The sequence below is a fragment of the Rhamphochromis sp. 'chilingali' genome (genome assembly GCF_963969265.1).
Source record: "Rhamphochromis sp. 'chilingali' genome assembly, chromosome: 2".
NCBI classification, from domain to species: domain Eukaryota; kingdom Metazoa; phylum Chordata; class Actinopteri; order Cichliformes; family Cichlidae; genus Rhamphochromis; species Rhamphochromis sp. 'chilingali'.
In genome coordinates this window covers 25,954,857-25,974,706 of record NC_137930.1, presented here as the reverse complement: position 1 = coordinate 25,974,706, position 19,850 = coordinate 25,954,857, and the positions used below count along the sequence as shown (strand labels likewise).

At 41.8% G+C, this 19,850-nt stretch overlaps 1 protein-coding gene across 4 annotated transcripts; it reads left to right on the top strand.

Moving 5' to 3' along the window:
- Window positions 1-1,264: 1,264 nt before the first annotated feature.
- LOC308391410 (AP-4 complex accessory subunit RUSC2) lies at window positions 1,265-18,846 on the top strand. 4 transcript variants are annotated; one of them, XM_080874043.1, is made up of 11 exons: window positions 1,265-1,540; window positions 8,287-9,469; window positions 9,569-9,685; window positions 9,983-10,199; window positions 10,290-11,297; window positions 13,567-13,643; window positions 13,751-13,925; window positions 14,007-14,112; window positions 14,203-14,249; window positions 14,899-15,562; window positions 15,695-18,846. In XM_080874043.1, the coding sequence occupies exons 2-11, from the start codon at window positions 8,342-8,344 to the stop codon at window positions 15,804-15,806; spliced, it is 3,651 nt and encodes a 1,216-aa protein (XP_080730169.1). In that variant the 5' UTR covers window positions 1,265-1,540; window positions 8,287-8,341; the 3' UTR covers window positions 15,807-18,846. The 4 variants fall into 4 exon arrangements, with proteins under 4 accessions (XP_080730169.1, XP_080730170.1, XP_080730168.1 ...); XM_080874044.1 differs by having other exon boundaries at window positions 8,287-9,685; window positions 10,290-11,198; XM_080874042.1 differs by having other exon boundaries at window positions 8,287-9,685.
- The last annotated feature ends 1,004 nt before the right edge of the window (window positions 18,847-19,850 follow it).

The following is a 19,850-nucleotide window of genomic DNA, read 5'->3' as shown; positions in this document are numbered from 1 at the left end:
GCCAGCAAAAAGCTTACAGTAACCCAGACAAAGGCCACTTTTATCCTAAGAGAAGTAGTAGTACTGAATTACAAACCCTGAATGTAGTCGATAACAACAGCAGGGGTGAAAATGGCGGATCTTAGGGCTCAGTAGATGAGAGAAACTCATTTTGCATCTACCTAATCTAAGCTTTGCAGGAAGGATAAACAGTCATAAAACAAGGAGTTGCTGACACTGAGGTCGTCGAACCTTTTCTAAAAAAGAATTTGGGCTGGAACTTTGTGCCAAAATCTACTGTCATTACTCATACCTGCAGTAGTACTTAGTACTTATGCCTCTGTAGTTATTCTGACATGTTTGGCAGCTTTTTAAAAATGCCACAAATACTGCCTGAGCCCATGACCTCACACCAATGAGATTTGAAGATACCTGCCCTAAATGGTTTATATCTCGCATTAATGAGGAGAACTGATTTGCCCTCTGAGGTGGCCTTAAAACTGTAGATTCAGAGCTGCGTCCTCACTCTTATTATGCTTTGATAGATGCCCAATTCTCTCCTTCAAAATCTGGCTTACATATGAAAGCAGAGGTGGCCATATTTCCCACCAGTTGGGTTTACATGGGGTCAGCCAGCAGAGCGTCAGCCAGTATTACAGAAGGTCTTGAACATATCACGTCTCTTACTTGGACTGAAGCTGTTATTGATACCCTCACCTAAAAGGGGTTTTAGAGCTGTCAATCACGTGAGAATGGGAAGTGAAACACATCAACAACTGAACCCTAAATCCTCAGTTTCACCGCTAGAGGGCGAGCTGGGGCTGTTTAAGAAGTGAATATGCTATGGCAAAAGCACGTTTGAGACGTACAGGCCTGCTATCCGCCAAATAATACTCTATTATTAGAGCAGCAAGGGCGTATAGTTTTGAGAACCAATGGATCATGCCTTCACTGTTTACTACACCCACCACTTATATTGTTTATTATGAGTGTGGATAACAATAATAATAATAATATTTATTCTTGAGTAAGAAAAATAGATGTCAGCAATCAGACGAGGCACTGAACAGCATGTTTATTTTTATCGTTTCCACCCCCGCCAAAAACAAAACAAGACAAAACAAAAAACAACAATAACAAAATAAGAAAAATCGAAGTATATTAGGTTTTACTTGCTTCCTACCGGGTGTCTTGGATACTTGAGTAACAGGAACTTCTCCCTCCTCATTGGCTAACCTGGTCGTGACGCAACAACCCATCCATCCTGAGCGGTGGAGAAGCGGCGGCGTGGGGACCGCTGTGTCTGTGGGGGACTTCAATGCCGGAGCGGTTTCATATTACCCTAGTGTTTATTAATAGTTATGAATAAGAGGTTTTAACCGGAGATATCTGACAACATAGATGAAAACATTAGCTTTCATAATACGCCTTTGACGGCTCTAGTGCGTCGAATAGTCTCGTCCGTAATAATAAAAAAAAAGTGCATGTTTTTGGACCAAACCACATCCACATGAAGCACCTGCTCGGATGGAGATCACCTTTAACTGACGGCTGTTTTCAAGTAGGTGCTGCTTTGAATGCGTTTTGCGCTCCTGCTATGTTGCCTTTCATTAAGTGCTTCAGCTCATATCTTGTTCTCGTATTTGGTCACTTCACATTTTCTTGTGTGTGGGTTTGCTATTTCTAGAAGCTGTGTGCCCTGCCTCTTGTTGTCTAACGTGTCCCACTTAAGCCACTTTGAATATTTCTTTGCCATTGTGTAGATGCACACAAACACCTGGCCGCAAGGTAAGATGCAGGTCAGACATCATCTCTGATTCTCGAGATCCTCGTGAAACTTTCCCTTCACATTAACTGGAGACCACGATGAGCAGTCACTGATGTTGTCTAGTTACAGGGCATCGTCGCTCTTAACAAGCACTGTCTGGGCCTCTTTGCTTTCATGTAACCACAACATCCATCCTTCAGGTTGATGCTAACTAGACCTGACAGATATTTCTAGAGAAGCAGCTCAGTTAATCAGAACCATGTCCATGCGCTCCAGTACGCAGAGGGCCGGTTTGATTGGCTTAGATATTTGAGATGCAAGGTAGGAGGACTACCGGCAAAGATGAGGAGTTGTATCCACTTTGCAGTGATGTTGTTGCAGACAAGTAGTCTGAGGTTCTGGCCTACATTCCTGTTATATTATAATACTGAAAATAGGGTGACTCAAGGGAAACTAAACTAAAGGACTGATATTCGTGTAAGGTTCCTAAATGTTGACCAAATAACTTAAACTGATTTGTTTATTACGAGTATGGATAATACTTTAAATAATAAACATAACTATAGTTACATTTTATGAGCAAATTCCTTCATAATATAAGGTAGACAAGGGTTAGAAGTCAGAAGCAGCATGTGCTGAGGTTTGGGATACTGACACTTGATGTATAGATGTGACTCGTGATAATTCAGGGGTTCAGTGGGATTCTGAGACCTTCCACCATACATACCTGGACTGAAATTCATAAATGCCTTTATTTTCAGTATAGCTGTTGATACTAATGTCAAATGTAGCTATAATATCTTACATGTTCCAAGACCATCAGGGAATGATGCCCATGAACAAGGCTGTTATGCAGTTGGGAAGTGGAAAAGCTTTCATTTCTAAATTAATCATGTCCTCGTATTTAAGGAGCCAAAAATGATCTGCAACAAATGAAATGAAGAAATAAAGACAAACACAGAAAAACATATTCAGGTTCATAACTTGTTGGACAAACATTGTTGAAATTTGCCTCTGTACACCACCACAGTTGGTTTCAAATCAGACAGTCAATGTGTGACTGAAGCGCAGACTTTAAGCTTTAATTCAAGGGGTTTACTTTTTTAATACACAGTCCTCATCTCCAGAGGCTCAAAATTAATTGGACAAACTAACATCATTTTAAAAAAATAAGCATTATTTTTAAAAGTTTGAAAATCCTCTGCAGTCAGCGACTGCCTGAAGTCCCCACAAAAACAGTTTCCTCCCACGAGATGCTCTGCCAGGCTTTTACAGCAGCCACCTTCAGCTGCTGCTTGTCTGTGGATCTCTCTCTTTTAAAAATGCCACAAATACTGCCTGAGCCCATGACCTCACACCAATGAGATTTGAAGATACCTGCCCTAAATGGTTTATATCTCGCATTAATGAGGAGAACTGATTTGCCCTCTGAGGTGGCCTTAAAACTGTAGATTCAGAGCTGCGTCCTCACTCTTATTATGCTTTGATAGATGCCCAATTCTCTCCTTCAAAATCTGGCTTACATATGAAAGCAGAGGTGGCCATATTTCCCACCAGTTGGGTTTACATGGGGTCAGCCAGCAGAGCGTCAGCCAGTATTACAGTATTACATTATAACTGAAAAGCTGAGATCAGGTTAAAGACTTGGCCATTGAAGAATATCTCGTTTCTTTGCCTTGACAAATTCTTGGGTTGCTTTTGGAGCATGTATTGGGTTTTTGTCCATGTGCACAATCAAGCTCTGTCTTATCAGTTTTGCAGCATTTAGTTGAATCTGAGCAGAGAGTGTAGCCCTACGCACTTCACAATTCATGCTCCTGCTTCTATCAGCAGTCACATCATCAATAAACACCAGTGACCCAGTTCCACTGGGAGCCATATATGTCCATGCAATAACATTGACTCCACAAAAATTAGACAGGTGATGTGGTACGTTTCAGATAATGAGCTGTTTCACTTCTTCTCCAGACTTTTCTCTTACTATTATCATTCTGCTGAAAAATTCATCTTGGTCTGTCTAAAATGCTTTTTCCAAACCTGGCACTTTCAGATGTTTTCTGGCCGTCTAATCTGGCCTGCTAGTTCTTGAGTGTAGCCAGTGGTTTGTGCCTTGTTGTGAACTCTGTATTTACATTCATGCAGGCATTTCTTGATTGCACACTTGGACCAATTCCTTAAGTTGTTGCTGTCTCTCAAAGCTTCAATTGCATGATTTTTACACCCCCCCCCCCCCCCCCCCTTACTGCCCCTGACACCTCTTTTTGTCAACATGAGGTGAAATATATAAAATATGAGTACAGAATTTCAATCAACTTTATTTGTCATGATATAACAAGGGAGCAGGCCTCACCTGGCCATTAAACTGTCAGTCAATTGAAACGGTCAATCTTGAAAACCAGGTTTATTACAAAGAGTTGAAGTGTGACATGCACTAAACAATGTTATATAATCATTCAAAAATATTTACCAGAAACAGGATTTTGTGTCATATGATGTGATTATATGTTATGTGCAATAACCCACAGAAATACACAGAATGTGCTTTAATCAAAGATAACTCGTCTATATGATGGTGATAACTGTATGCCTTTTACTTTATGGCCAGGCGTGACATGCATATTTTAATAATATATATTTTATATTACCTGAATTATGATAATTGTAAACTGTGTAATGTTGTTTTATGAGCACTGCTGTCCTGCAACTGTTATTTCAGTCCCCTAAGTGAATTTTTGCCATAATATAAAAAATTTGCTGTCAAAAAATTAGCAAAACTCCTACAAGAAACAAAAAAGCGTACAATTGTTATTTTAGTATGTATGTGTTGAATTACATTACAGTTACATTACAGTGTTTTTAAAAAAGCGTCTGCGAAATCCAAATCTGCGTAATCTGTCCCAATGGATGGTTTTGGAAAATGTAAAAATTGTAACGAACTCATTAATCGCTTACATTTTTCAGTAATATGAACTCCTGTTCCTCTTGTGGATTATACAGGAGTGAAAATGGTTGAAAAATTGAAAGTATTTCTGGATGTAGACAAGATGCTTGACTATAAAACATTAATGTGCAGTTACTAAATATCCACATTATCCCTTCTTACTGGGATTCCACTGTGTGTTTGTGTGTGTGTGTGTTCACCTATCTCTGGTTGTTAATCAGGTTTTGTTAATAGATCACACACTAAATGACACAAATATATTAAGAAGATTTCGCTGAGGGACATCTTTCACCGTTCTTATCGTTCTTATGGTGTCAGCTATTTCAAAATTTTGACTGTGGTAAATTGAGTTTGACACCTCTGATATATAAAGCCTGTATCTGAGCCAGAATCATAAAAATGGTATTTTAAATATATTTTTCTGTGAACCTGTGCAATCAAATTTCAAATAAAGAAAATAAGAGATCTAAAAAAAACCTTAATAGTTAATCAGTAACACATTACACATTTAAATTTGAAACAATCATATCTGTAAGTTCTTGACTCTTGAAAGTTTTCACTGCGCGTGTTATACGAGTCAGGGTAGGAATATAAACTGCAGGCTTTATGGGTCAGTGAAGGCCTATAACTGCAAGACGGTAATCATAGCCACTCATCCATCAACATAATCTCCATTACTGACTGAGCTAATGTGGGTGAGGAAAATCAGACACTTGTTTTGTTTTCAGGAAGCTACTTCACTTGTTCCTAAACCTCTATTCTACTTTGTTCTTTATTTTTCCAATTTCAGTCTGGTTTAAAGTCATAAAACAACACTACAACAACACACTTTTCTTCTGTGACTGAACATCATTAGCGCTCACCACTGGATGAATATTTTATATGTAGTTTGCACTTGCTTTGTATTTATCTTTTTTTCTTGTCCTCATTATTTTATTGCATGAAGGGGAGATGTTTTTATTTTAAACGAGTGTGTGCAAAGTCAGCAGCACTACACGTGAACATGATGGAACACTTTCAATTAACTAAAGTGATGTGAAAGTGTATTTACTCTTAGGAGTGCCAGCGGAGCAACTCTGCAGTGCAGCTGCCCTAGTTACAGAGCAGCCAGATGACTGTGAGTGACTGTGGTTGGCCCAGGCTGAGAGAGGAGGAGTTTGTTATGGTTGACTGAATTATGGAGTGTAGGCTGCTAGAAGCAGACTTGGATGGCAGGACCGGCGGGGTAAATTGAGGGAGAAGACTGTGACAGCAGTAGCTTGCAGATGTGTTTTAGGTTTTTATCTTCTTCTTTTTTTCTTCTTTTTTTACTCCAGATTTGAAAATGCATTTTTTTAAATCTAACACTAAAATGTTTAAGTAGGCCCCTGAGCTGCATATACAGTTGGAAAATCCACTTGATAAACTGTACACTCTCGCTTTTCTCTTTAATCTGTTCACGTCATAAAACATTGAGCTGCAGTAATCACTGAGGTAAGAAAACAGAAAAATGAGAAGCACGTATGCAGTAATAGACAAATCCTCATGCAAATGGCAACAGCAAATATATTTTTTTAAAAGATGTAATTGTGCTTTGCACAAAACTCTAAACGTTTTCAGTTATGATTAATGCTTGTCAGTGTTAGCTGATGGCTGTACATAGAGACTGAGCATTCCATCAATGTAGTGTACTTAATACCAGTGTTGGGTAAGTTACTTTAAAATAGTAACTTAGTTACATTACTAGTTACTTCTCTCAAAAGTAACTCAGTTACTTCAAGTTACTCGTTACTTTCAAAGTAACTAGTTACTAGGGAAAGTAACTTTGGTTTTACTCAGAATTCTCTTGTTAATGTGTTTCTTCCATAACGTTGCCAGTCTTCTAGCTTGCTTACTTGCCACAAGTGCACTGTGCCGCCTACCAATAGAAAGGATATGATAACGTGCATATTTCCACGAGAGAAATCCCACGCCTGGACCGTCATTGACTGCTGCCATGATTCTAGCCTACGTCACAGAGTCATGTGCGCCTTTTACATCCAACACAAAAACTGCAGTCGTGGTGCTTTCGATTGTACTCAGAACTCGGAAATTCTGCCTTCTGAATAGGAAGATGTAGGCAACACCAGACTGCAGATGAGCTGCATACAGGGCTGGACTGGGAAAGAAAATTGGCCCGGGCATTTTGACTAGAAACTGGCCCACCATTATAGGAAAAATCATAAAGCCTTTGAATGAAAACAAACACTGTTGTGACAGTGATGTACACTGTTTTGATGGTATATATGCATCAATCTATCAATCGTTTGTTGTAAGATTCAGATAATTATTTTTTAAAAGCTAGACATTTTAAATGAGAATAAGAAAGAAAAGTATTTCCTTGTGCCCACCTCTCCCTGTTAATGCCCTACATGCCCCCTGGCAATACTTTGCTAGACCCGCACCTGCACAGTTACCAGCTGTCAGCTACCTAAAAAAGGATCCTGGTGTTATTTGTCTCTCAGAAACAGTTCATAACTTCCCTTCAACTCATTCATGTCACCTAAAAGGTAAACCTGTTTCTCCATCACCTGTTCAGCTCTGATGATTCAGTAAGGACATCTCCTGGTTTCATCTTCATGTTTCCCTCTCACCAGATAACCAAACCATATCATGGCCAGCAGGTTTACAGCTGTGGCTCCAGCAAACATCAGCTGATACTAGAAATTAATATTAAATAAATTCTAACAACAGCTGATCAAGCTTAAACGTGCTGCTGTTGTTTAGCGCGACATCCGCTGGTTTCCTCTTTCTGGCGCAAAGTGGGCGATAAATAAACAAGAGAGCCGATCAGCTGATCATTGATCAGTTTTCATGATTGAAGTAGAAACGGGAGAGGGAGGGGGGAGAATGAGAGGAGAAGAGGCAGCTGTGCAGCAAAGACAGAATAACTCCAGCTTTGTGCCTTTTTCATTGTAGCTGAATTACGGGACAAACTGTTCCTTTTCACCTCAATAAGAAGCGTTTAATATTTTCTCTGAATACCAGACGGGACGGTTGGCAACTCTAATAACTTATGAACAAAATAAGGTTCAACATCATTAACTTCATAGCACCACCCAGCTGTATAGAAACTCCGTCATGCTAGCTAGCACGCAGTACGGAAAAAGTCAGAATAACGAAAATAAACTCCACCTAAACTTGGTTCATATCTGACCCAGAGAGACTGCAGGTCATAACTTCTTACCTGAAGTTCAGTTCACACTTGGACCGGCGGCCGCCTCGGGTCTCTTTTCCTTCTGCGTCCCTTTTCCTTCATCCACCTGCTGGCCTCCACCACTTGCTAATGTTACTGAATCTGTGGAAGCTCCGCGATGCCACCACACGAAGTAACGAGTAACGAGCCTATCTAAATCCCAGTAACGAGTAACGCGTTCCTGATTTTGGCATAATAACTAGTTACCGTGCTCGTTACCACAATAATAACGTAGTTACTGTAACGCGTTACTTAATAACGCGTTAGTCCCAACACTGCTTAATACTGATTTTATCTTCGCTTGTACAAGCTTCCTGTTGTATAATTCTGAATGAATTTCTGCAGAATCCCCAAAATTTAATCTATTCTGTGTTACTCTTCCAGGATTAAATTATAGGAACATGGAGACAGCTTTCGTTGTCCAGCCCTATCCAGAAGTATGATTGGAGCATCCAGTCTCTCTGGGGACACCTTGATAGCCTGCCACTTCCCCGTGGTGCAGCTTTCCACTTGGCAGCTTCCTGTCCAGGCCCTGTGCAGCTCTGCCAAGAGGCCCGGCCGGCTGTGCTCAGCAGGCCTGACTCGGGCCGTGTCCCTCCCAGAGCAAGAGTCGATAAACTGTGAGCATGCCTTCACCGGTGACCGGAGACATTTTTCCAGCAGCTACAGCAGCCTCAACGAGGACCGGACAGAAGAGGAGGGAGGCAGCGACGGAAGCTGGAAGTACGAATCCACCTCGTCGCCCGAAGAGACGAGTTCCCACCAGAAGAAGGAAAGCTCCGTGCCTAGAAGCAATGTCCGGTCACGCAACTCCTTCCTTCCCTGTACAGAGCTAAATGAGGACGAAGAGGATGAAGACAGCGACGGAGATAATCTGCACAGATATCACGAGGACTCTTCGTTCGTGCTGCATGGAAATTCCAATTGGCCGCTAAGTAATGTCGCCACAAACTACCCAATATACCCAAAGCCCCACGGGAACCTGGACAGTGAATGGGGCAATGAGGGAACTATGCTGGTTAGTGAGAGCGATCAGGAGTGGCTCTCTAACCAGTCCAACCAGATGGACTCACTGCCACCTGAATGCCAGTGCTGTCACATGAGCAGATCTAGCATCACGATGTTGGCTTGTTTGGAGAAGGACTCAGACAGACTGGAGGATAACATGTCCTGCTGCCTCCACGGCCAACACAAATGTTCCCCAGAGCTTCTTTCCAACAACCACACGGAGTATGTCAGTGACTCTTCCTGTAACAGTTCTGACGGCGTCTTGGTTAACTTCTGCACTATGTACAACAGGAGCAACAATCCTGCCACACCTCATGATCTCAGCAGTCCTGCAGCTCACCCCTCTGGGTCATCAGAGGGATGTGTATTCCTCAACCTCCAACCTGTCCCCCAAAGTCAGAATGAAGAAGTCAAACTTGATAGCATGACGGTTTACTCTCCTCCGAAAGAGGAGGTTGACATGCTGCTTTCTGCTTCCCGCCTGTCCCCTCGGGGCCTTGACTCTAACTGCAATCTGTACTCACTAGAGGAGCTACCCGCGGGTCTCTCCTCTCTAGAGGTATCAGACCTGACTGCCTGTCTTCAAAGCCAGGCCACACTGGCCATGGGGACCAACCAGAAGTACTACAAGCTTGTGACTTGTGACCTCTCTTCCCAGTCACCCAGCCCGGCCTGGTCCAGTGTCACCGGCTGCCCTGAAGGTCAGAGCAGAGGCAGCCCCTTCCTTCTCAGTTTTGATCAGAAGAAAGAAGGACAGCAGAATGAAATTGAGAAGGTAAAAAAAAAACCTTTATAGTGTTTGGATGATTAAAAAAAAGATTTAGAAGTACTGTTTTTAGATCTATAATTTTAATGTGATTTGCAAATAGAAGAAATGGCAAATGACTCAATTAAATTATGTACTAATGTTTTATATATCAGTTACACAGCTTTGATAAGAGTAATGAACTTTGCTGCTGCACACATTGTTCCCTTTTGACAATCTGACCACCTTTTGGGAACAGCATTTATAAACTTGATAGAGGACCAGCAAAAGGAGACGGGTGTTCAGTTTTGCTGTTCTCATTTTCAGATCCAAGATTACCAGGTTGCAACCACCTCCACTGACAAAGCCCTCTGCAGAAAGAAACAGGCAGATAGCATCCAGAACCTCTCCCACACGCCTTGCTCGCTGTGCCCCAGCCAGTGTGGCCCACATAGCAGTAAATGCCAAGACGCAAGAGTGGCAACCACACAGCCATCTGTGATGCAGGACCAGGAGCACAACTATCCTTGTGATACTGAGAAGGGTAAAGCAGTGGCTAATAGAAAAATCCAGTTCTTTTGCTTTGTGTCTGTGATTTTGAGTGAAAAATCTTTATCTTACATGTCCTTCTCAGGACCAAGTCCAGATGTGGTGCGCTACAGTAAAGCCCAGAGGCCAACCTCGCTGCCCATCCAGCCCTTTGTTCTGGTTCCTGCAGGAAAGCCGCAGCCGCCGTCCCAGCCCCTTGGCTGCCTGCTAGAGCAGTATCTAAATAAAAAGAGCAGTAAGACTGCTAACATGCAGCCGGCCTTCAGTTTCAAAGGCAAAAGCAGCCAAAGTTTTTCAGATTTTCACCCATCACCGACAGACAACCACTGCTCCATCTTCCTAGAGGCTCCTTCTAGCTCTGATACCTGCTCCACCTGCACACCAAGCCCAGAGTGCTTCATCCGCACGCGTTCATGGAATCAGTTGGGTGAAAGCCAAGACTGCACCGGTCCATGCACGTCAAACAGCAGCCTGGATTCACATCATACTAGTTGTCCCACAGAGGCCCAAGAGCAAGACAAAGCAGGCCCACATTCAGGCCAAACTCAGACTAACACTTTGCTTAGTCTTGTCTCGGCTCCGAGTCGATCCAGTCTCGTTAGGATTCCCACCTACCAGGACTTGATCAGTCTCACCTTTGAGCAAAGCCAAGTGCGCGCCGAGCCTAAAAGTGCTAATCATTCCCTTAACTGCACCACCTATCATTCAATATTGTCTCAAAACCCACCCACTTTAACCATCACCACTGACACCCACCACCCAAACTCGCAGGTGTCTGTTTCTCCTCCCAAAACCTCACTGCCACAGGAAAAGCTCCCACAGTGTGGAGCGGCACCTGCAGCTGACTCAGGCTTTTTTCACTCTAGTTTCACAGCTGCCCTCTCCTCAGTGGCTCCTCTCTCCTCTCTGAGTTCTCTCCTCTCCTTGGCCGCTTCAGGGCTGCAAATCCAGGACTCTGCTGGACACAGTTTGAAGCCAAATCAGAGTCATCACAGTGAGTCTCTGATCCTGAGCGACAGGCCGCCCACAGAGTTCAACCTCTCACCCGATACGTCTTATGAGTCCATGTCTATCAGCCATCTTCAGAGGAGAAGTGAGCCTCAGTTGACTGCTGATAAATGATGTGAAATACTGTCAATATATTATAATTGAAATGTAGTAAAAAGTGACTGGATTGTCTAGCCGGTGATGAGTTGTTAAGAGCAGCAATAAAAACTCACAGTGCTGCAGCAGTGCTTTGAATACCCTGAAGGGGCTTCCTCTCAAACATGACCTATTTTTAACTCTCCCAGCACAGGATTGGCTGAGCCGTCCTCTCTGTAGCCTATGTGTGCGCGACTGCGGGACAAAAGAGAGAAGGATGCAGTAGAAACAGTGTTAATGATTTATATCGCAATCACTTTGTTTTAGTGCTACCATATAAGTCGCTTGGTGTAAATATAGTTATATAAATGTAAACCATTTCCAATAAGGTAAAGATTAGTAATAGAGGAGGCATTTGCACAACTGCAAAAAGTCTATGTGGTGCAGCACTGCAGGCAGCATCAACATGCATAAAGAATTTACTGTGACATTTGCAGAGGCTAGCCAGTATGAGAGATGAAGAAGAGAGACAGGGTGAAGCGAGTCATTGAAGACCGCTGCTGAAATGGAAAAAACGACTCTTTCATCTTTGGTTCCCTTCGACATTTGCATTCCTGAAATATGATAATGAACCCCGAAACCCTGCTCTCCTATGACTGTGTATTGACCCAGTTAGTGAACACTTTCTTGAAACACACGCTGATAGTCTAGTGCAGTGGTTCTTAACCTTGTTGGAGGTACTGAACCCCACCAGTTTCATATGCGCATTCACTGAACCCCTCTTTAGTGAAAAATAAAATATGATTTTATTTTTCAAATTCAAGACATAGATATGTTTTTTATTGGTGCACAAAATGAGCCGTGCATGTCACGGTGGAGACTCTGCCGAACCCCTAGGGTTCGATTGAACCCAGGTTAAGAACCACTGGTCTAGTGTCATGATTTTAAACTGATAGTACAAGGAAAGTCCCAAAACAAGCTGACTTATACCAAAACCTACCTAGAACTATCCATCTCCAGAGTTTTAATTCATCATTAAAAGAAGATATGGCTTTTTGGAAAATAATCTACATAGAGAGACAGCAATGCAGCAAATCAGTCGCACTAGGGGGAAACAGTTGGCCAGTATAAAATCTGAAATTGAGGACTGAAATAAAAAAAAACTCCAGCCATCCATTTTTCTTTTCCTTATCCAATTCAGGATTGTGGAGGGGTTGGAGCCTGTTCCAGCTAAGAGGCAGAGGTCACCCTGGACAGGTTGCCAGTCTCTCCGGGCCAGTCCCAGTCTTACAGGGCTAAAGTGGAGCTGTGTCTAGCAGTTAGAAAGCTTAAGCTTCCTGAATTAGTTTTTGAATTTCATTTAATACATTTTGAACACTGTCAGAATCCTTAACTTACACAAATACGCTCACTGGCCACCTTATTAGTTACAGCTTGTCAGTACAAGGTTTGATCGCTTTTGCCATCAGACTGCCTTTAATTCTTCGTCTCATAGATTCGACAAGGTGCTGGAAAAATTCCTCTGAGATTTTGATCAACATTGCTATGATAGCACATGCATTTACTGCAGAATTGTTGGCTGCACATCCATGATGTGAATCTCCAGTTCTACCACATGCCAAACATCTATTGGACTGAGGTCAGGTGACTGTGGAGGCCATTTGAGTACAGTGAACTTACTGTCATGTTAAAGAAACCAGTTTGAGATGATTTAGGCTTTGTGACATGATGGCGTCATGGTCAGCAACAGCGTGTGCCAAGAAAATACCTCCCATACATTGCACAACCAGCATCAGCCTGAATTGTTGATACAAGGCAGGCCAAAGTTTTGGCCAAATACCTTCTGAATGTCGCAGCAGATCAGGCAACATTTTTCCAATTTTCTGTTGTCCAATTTTGGTGAGTTTGTGTGAATTGTAGGCTCCCTTTCCTGTTAGAAACGGCTATTAAAGTTGCTATTTAAGTTACTGACATTATCCATTTCCACATGTCTGAATGCATTGTTGCTGCCATGGAACTGGCTGATTGGATGGCAGTCAAAAAGTTGCACCAAAGTGTCCAGTGAGTGTATATCAGCCTAAAACTGACAGTTTCTGGGTGTTACTCATTGGTTGGTCATGCATCACACCACACATAAGCTTTAACTAGCAATGAAATCAACAGAGACACCTTAACACCACACCAGTTCATGCTCTTGAACAAGTATAAAGTATAAAGTTGTCAGATATTGTATCTGAATAAAATTCATCCTGTCCAACTTGCTTGTTTGGTGTCTCCAGGGTTGCTGAGGTCTGTGAGCAGGGCGGTGGATCTGATTATGGCTCATTTTGGCAGCAGCAGAGATCCTGAAGAAAAGGTATTTTGCTGACCTTAGCATTGTTATTGACATATCACAATATAAATGTGCCAGCAGGTATATTGTGTAAGCAAAAAATATAATGTATAACATTTCCTCTGGCTCAGATGCGCCTGGGGAACAGTTCTTACAGTCCTACAATCGCTGGTCTGGTCCTGGAACACTTGTGTCCAACGATCCAGGATATTCTAGAGGACGGTCTTAGGGATCACAAACTGGATTTTATAATCGGACAACGCCGCAATCATGCCTGGAGTGTGGTCGAAACCTCTACTAGGATTGGTAGGCTAAAGGGTCTCATCAGTTTGCCCAAGCAGGATTCTGTGGTCTTTGATATAGTTTTATAATCTCTGTTTAACACAGGTCCATCCACCAGAGTTCTTCACAGTCTTGTTTCCAAAATCAGACGCTGTCCCCAGCTCACCAGCCACTGCATGAAACTGAGAGCCTTCATCATGGGCCTGCTTAAGTAAATACCTTTGATGTTACTAATGAGGCAAATAAAGATGTGCGAAGAACATAACCTTTGATGTTCTCTTGGTTGTTTCTTTTCTTACAGCTTGAGAGCTTTGGAGTTCTGGCTCAGTCATCTTCAGAGTCAAAAAGGTGAGGCGACAGGCAATTTATAGTTCTTTATTTCTGCCTCCAGGGAGCCATAACTCAGCTTGTGCACCACTTTCGCTGACACTCAGTGAGCTTAACAACTAAATGGATTGCAACGACTCTTGAAATAACATAATCTCCCACCTGTATCCTGCTTTTTTTTACTCCTCAATACTTTCAGTCTGTTGGCTGTCTTCTTTGGATTTAGCACCAATTAGGGAATGCTATCAGTCTAACAACCTAAAGTCAGGTTAACCAGCTAAACAGCTGTAAGCTTATCAAAAACTTGTCAGTAGTTATCTATAGTACAGGAGCTGGAAATCTTAGCTCCTGTCGCTTTAAGGCTGTCTCCCTAGAAGTTCAATTTTTCTGACTGGTTGTCCCTCGCCAGGAATGTCGGGTCAGTAGAAAAAATGTTGGAGAATTTGTGTTTGGAGTCTTTCTGAAGCATACCAGGACTAGATTTATCTTATTAATTGAACATTTATCCATGAAAAATACGAGCATCCAACTTTAAATAAGATAAGACATAATACAGCTTTTTAAATGCTCTAGTCCAAAGTACCCATGATAAAAACTGAACCGAAGCTATCAAAATATTATTGCTTATGTGTGGATCTGTGTGTGATCACTTCCTTTACTTTCTTCCTAGATGTTGTGAAAACCTACTACCATTCTTGGGGGTTCCTGTCTATGTCCCTGGGTCGCTGTCATCCTTTGTTTCAGGAGCTGCTTCTTCTCCTGCAACCACTCTCTGTGTTGCCCTTTGACCTCAACTTGCTTCTGGAGCCCCGACTGTTACGCCACAGACAGCTGTGGTCAGAGGAGCAGGCTCTCTCCCCACCTCAACCGTGCTCAGCGCTTTTAGCAACCAGCTGGCCAAGACTGCAAGGCGACAAAAAGGAAGGCATCAGCTACTACAGTCAGATTTCACACCAGATTGATTTGCACCGCCAAGAGTCTCTCAGCTCTCACAGTTCAAGCTGCAACAAGCAACAGTGTGGTTGTATGCAGACCAGCAGGAGTCCAGTGTTAGCTCCTATTCCAGAGTGGTGTCCTAAGGAGCCTGACGTTGTGGATGGAATGGAGGACTGTAGCCAAAATCATACAGATACTTGGTTTCAAATAAGTATGGACAACAAGAAAGAAGAAACAAAGGTGGAAAAAGACTGTGGCATCTCAAATCCACCTACTACCGAACAGGCACAAAGTCCTTGTTGGGGTGGGCTTCGCTGGGCTAAACTGTTTGGAGCAACTGGTACTTCATCCACACTGGGAGCAATTTCTCAGAGTCACACAGGAGCACACACCACAAAGTAAGAACCAGTGAGTGAATGAGCGAGTAATCCTGAGTAGTAGTTGTTGTAGTTGTTGTCTTTGTGAGGATGCTATCCAGACAGTGTGTTACTCTACTCATGAGCATTATCTCTTTATCATTTGTTTTGAAGCCACAGGCGACCATCACAGTGGCTACGTTTGGACCGATCACAGCTTGGACTCTTGGCTCAATCCATCAGGTCCATGAAGCTAGGAGGAGCTCAAACAGACAAGGACTGCTGAAAACTAAACCCTCCATGGGGGAGAGCCAGACTGCAGATTATTTACTGTAAGAACAAAAGTCTTAACTGGATGAAAGTGCAGCGCTTAGCCATGCTGCTGCAGAACTGAGAAGAAAGCACAAAAACGCAAGATTAACAGCTTTGGCTCTTACTCAGCAAGCTTTGCATTACACCAAATGTTGTGAATCAAAGCAATGTTTTTGTGTTCTTGCTGAGTACCTGTTAAATATCAGCTTATCACCATGTTGTGCTTTTAAAACAAATTAGCGCTATGGACAGGGGAGGGTGTAGCATCACAAAGTGTAGCATAACAGCAAAAAAAGACTAGTTTAAGTGGCAGATCTTCACATCAGACTAATAATGTGTCAATGTATAAATTAATTGTCTATGTATGCAGAAACATGTGTTACATATAGTATTCATGAAATTATAAATGTCAGGAAAAGACCTAGTGATACTGATATAATAGCTCTCTAACTAGTCACTCAAATTGGATTAGATATGCACTCACTTCATAAGCTAGACCTGTTCAACTGCTTGTTGATGCACATCTAATCAGTTAGTCACATGGTAGCAATCCAATGCATTTAGGCAAGTATACAAGGTCAAGATGACCTGCTGAAGTTCAAACTGAGCATGAAAATAGTTGCTTAATGGGCTAAGCTGGGTAATTTAGGAACCAGTTTACAGTTTCTAAAATACAGAGAATGGTCAAAAAAAGGCCAGGTGAGCATGGCCATACTACTTTGAGCTGATAGGAAAGTAACAGTGACTCAAATAAGCATTCGTCACAATCAAGGTTTGCAGAAGAGCATGAACGCACAGCACATCAAACCTGGGACCTTGACACTCCTGTCCGCAAAATTGGAAAACGAGATCTGAAAAACACTGCCTTGTCTAATGAGTGTCGATTTCTGTAGGGTCAGAACTTGGCGTAAATAACATGAAGCATGGATTCATGCTGCCTTGAATCAACAGTTCAGGTTGTTGTTGTTGTGATGGTGTGGGGGATATTTTCTTAGCACACTTTGGGCTCAGGAGTAACCGAGCATCATTTAAACACCACAGCCCACCTGAGTGTTGTTGCTGATGACGCCCATCCCTTTATGACCTCGTTATGATTCAAATCATGGATGTGCAGCTGAAAAATCTGCATCCGTAGTCATGTTGATATGACCTAAAATTTCCAAGCAATGTTTACAGCAACTTGTTGAATCTATGCCATAAAGAATAAAGGCTGTTCTGAAGTCCAGGTTCAACCCAGTGTAGCAAGGTGTGTGCATGTGCAGTGACAAACCTTCTAAGAGCCAGTTAGTGTGTTTATAACCTGCAGATGGTTGCTCAGTAGGTTGCTTAGTCTGAGGTTTCAAAAAGGGAGTACAGCAATTGGTTCTTTTTTTTCTGTGGAGTTTTGTAATTTGTGCCATAAGTTGTCAGATATGACTTGATAAATATGATCAGGCTAACAAAAATACAAATCTATTTAAAAAAAGATGGGAAGCCATATAAAATCTTTAAAAAAAACCCCAATAACAAACAAACAAACAAAAAACAGGAATAAAATTACCTGCAAACAATTTAGCCCATCATTTACCAAAAAGTAGAAAAAGACAGCATCAAATATTGAAAATGGTAAGTAATTGGTTTTAAGCAAATTTTTTAATTTGATGCCAGTAACACTTTTCAGAAAATAGGGGACAAAACAAAACAAAAATAAGCACTTTGTGAACCATCTTTGCAGTCTAACGTGATTAAATGATAAAAAAGAGCATCATAGAGGCGCTGTCTGTCCGAAGTAAAGATGGTACTGGTGATCTTTGGGCCCTTGAGGGGCAGCATTCGCTTTCAAGAACATCTCGACCATCATTTTCTCGGAAGATTAAACTGATATCAGGACGTCAGCACCTGATATGCACATGTTCCAGCATCATGGCTGTAGTAGAGACTGGGAGGTTTCTGTGTAAATACAACATATGACACAGGGTGCCACACACAGGGTTCTCCTGCAAGGCGATGTCATTCATACAATGTGAATCTGTTGTAGACAGATGTTCAAAACTTCCCGTTTCTCACATTACTTTCCGTCATTGTCATTTTATTGATGAAAAAAAGAAAAAAGAAAGAAATAGGTGCTTATCAGTGCCAGATACGCCACACACACACTCACACACACCAGCCTCCTGTAGTAGATTGTCAGTGATGGTTTTATTCCCAGTAACTTGCCTTTCTTCTCCATATTCACAGCATGGATTTATTGTAAATGCATGTCGAGTCAGCAAAAGTACAGAAGGTCGTCCTGTCTTCATTGGATCTCTCAACTTCCTTTCGCTGCTTTTCTCCCCTTTGACATTTTTACAGGTGCAGATTTTGTTCTGGACATTTTCTGGCATGGAACTTTTAAATGTGTAGAGCTGTTTGGTTAATACTGTAGCATGCCTTCAGGTCTTCCAGTGATGTTAACCACATAAGCCACCTTGTGGCCGTTTCAGGTATTTAACTGTGTGTCAGGTATACTTTGATTGACTGGTATTGATATAAGATGGAAGAAAATGGAGGTAAATGTGACTTTCATTGAATAGTATGAGGTCTGTTAAGTTTTTCCTTCTTCCTATAGTTTCTCTTTTCCCCCGAATGCTTCCTCTAATGCCCAGTGACAATCAACCTGTTAATAAAGACTTGACATCTTCACATGTATTCACCTTTTTCTTTTTTGTGTCTTTACATTTAACTGCTTGTGATTTGAAAGGATTTGACAAATTTTACAACTTCATCATGCTGGTTACGATCATTTTATTGGGATGTGTGGTATTTTTTTGACTTGCTGCTCTTTTCCAGTGCAGTCTGGGAAGGTTTACCAAAGGTATGTCCACACAGGAAAAGGTACCCTGTAGGATGGTGTAGGAATAGACATATCCCACTTGTGGGAGCTGCCATGTTGCACTTTTGGAGACAGAAGGGGGGGTGTCCAAATTCATAGGCTGCATCCTCCTGAGGTCACATTTGTAGGCCGATTATGTCACAGGGCGGTCCAAATTCATAGACTCAGCCAACAAATGCACCCTCCTTTTCCCTAGATTTGAAGGATGGGTCAGGTGTATCCTTCGTGGCCCACAATATAACAGAATTCATAGCGCGGCCCAGTCAATTCCAGTTTCCAACAATGGCAGCAGCTACTTATACATATATATATATATATATATATATATATATATATATATATATATATATATATATATATATATATATATATATATATGTATATATATATATATATATATATATATATATATATATATATTGTGTTCTGCTTACTGCCTCGTCTGTTTTTAACAGTAGACAGTGATTCAGTTTGCGTCTCCTTTTATTGTCTTCATTCTGTGTTTATGGTTTGGTCCTTTTGTCTTTACTCGTCATGTTTGACTTTATGCCTTTCTGTATAGTGCCTGGGATGCCCAGAACTCAAATTGCACTGTTGGAAGTTTAAATTGGTGTATTGCAAAAATAAAACTATGAAGACACTCAAAATAAACACACCGCTGTCACTGAAGCTAGTTGCTTGCAGGTGCCCACCTCAGAGTTATGGGAAAACAGTCAGAATTCTGTCTGTTTTCTCAGAATTCTGGAAAAGAAAAAAAAAAGATCTGTCCACTTCTTTTATTTTTGGCGGGGGGGTATTTCTCCATGTGGAAGCACACACAGGAAGCAGCGCTCGGCCTCCTGGTTGCACTGTGGTGTTTACCAGTTGCTACAGAGAATTAAATTGAAACAAACTGATGGAGCTCAAAGTCCTAATGGAACCAACAAGAGCACCGAAACCTCTCCCGATAGAAGACTTTAAAATGTCTGCTAGGAAGTGCACAGTCTGTGGTCTGGTGATTTTATTGTGCTCGCTAACAGAGCTGAGACGTTTCTGTTCAGTCCCGTTAACAGATTATCGGCTCCATTTATTCCCCCACCAAAAAATATTTGTAGTCGAGTAAGCAGCATTTCATCTCAGAGAGAATTTCAAGTGATAGGTTTCTTCATATAAGTAATATTTTATACA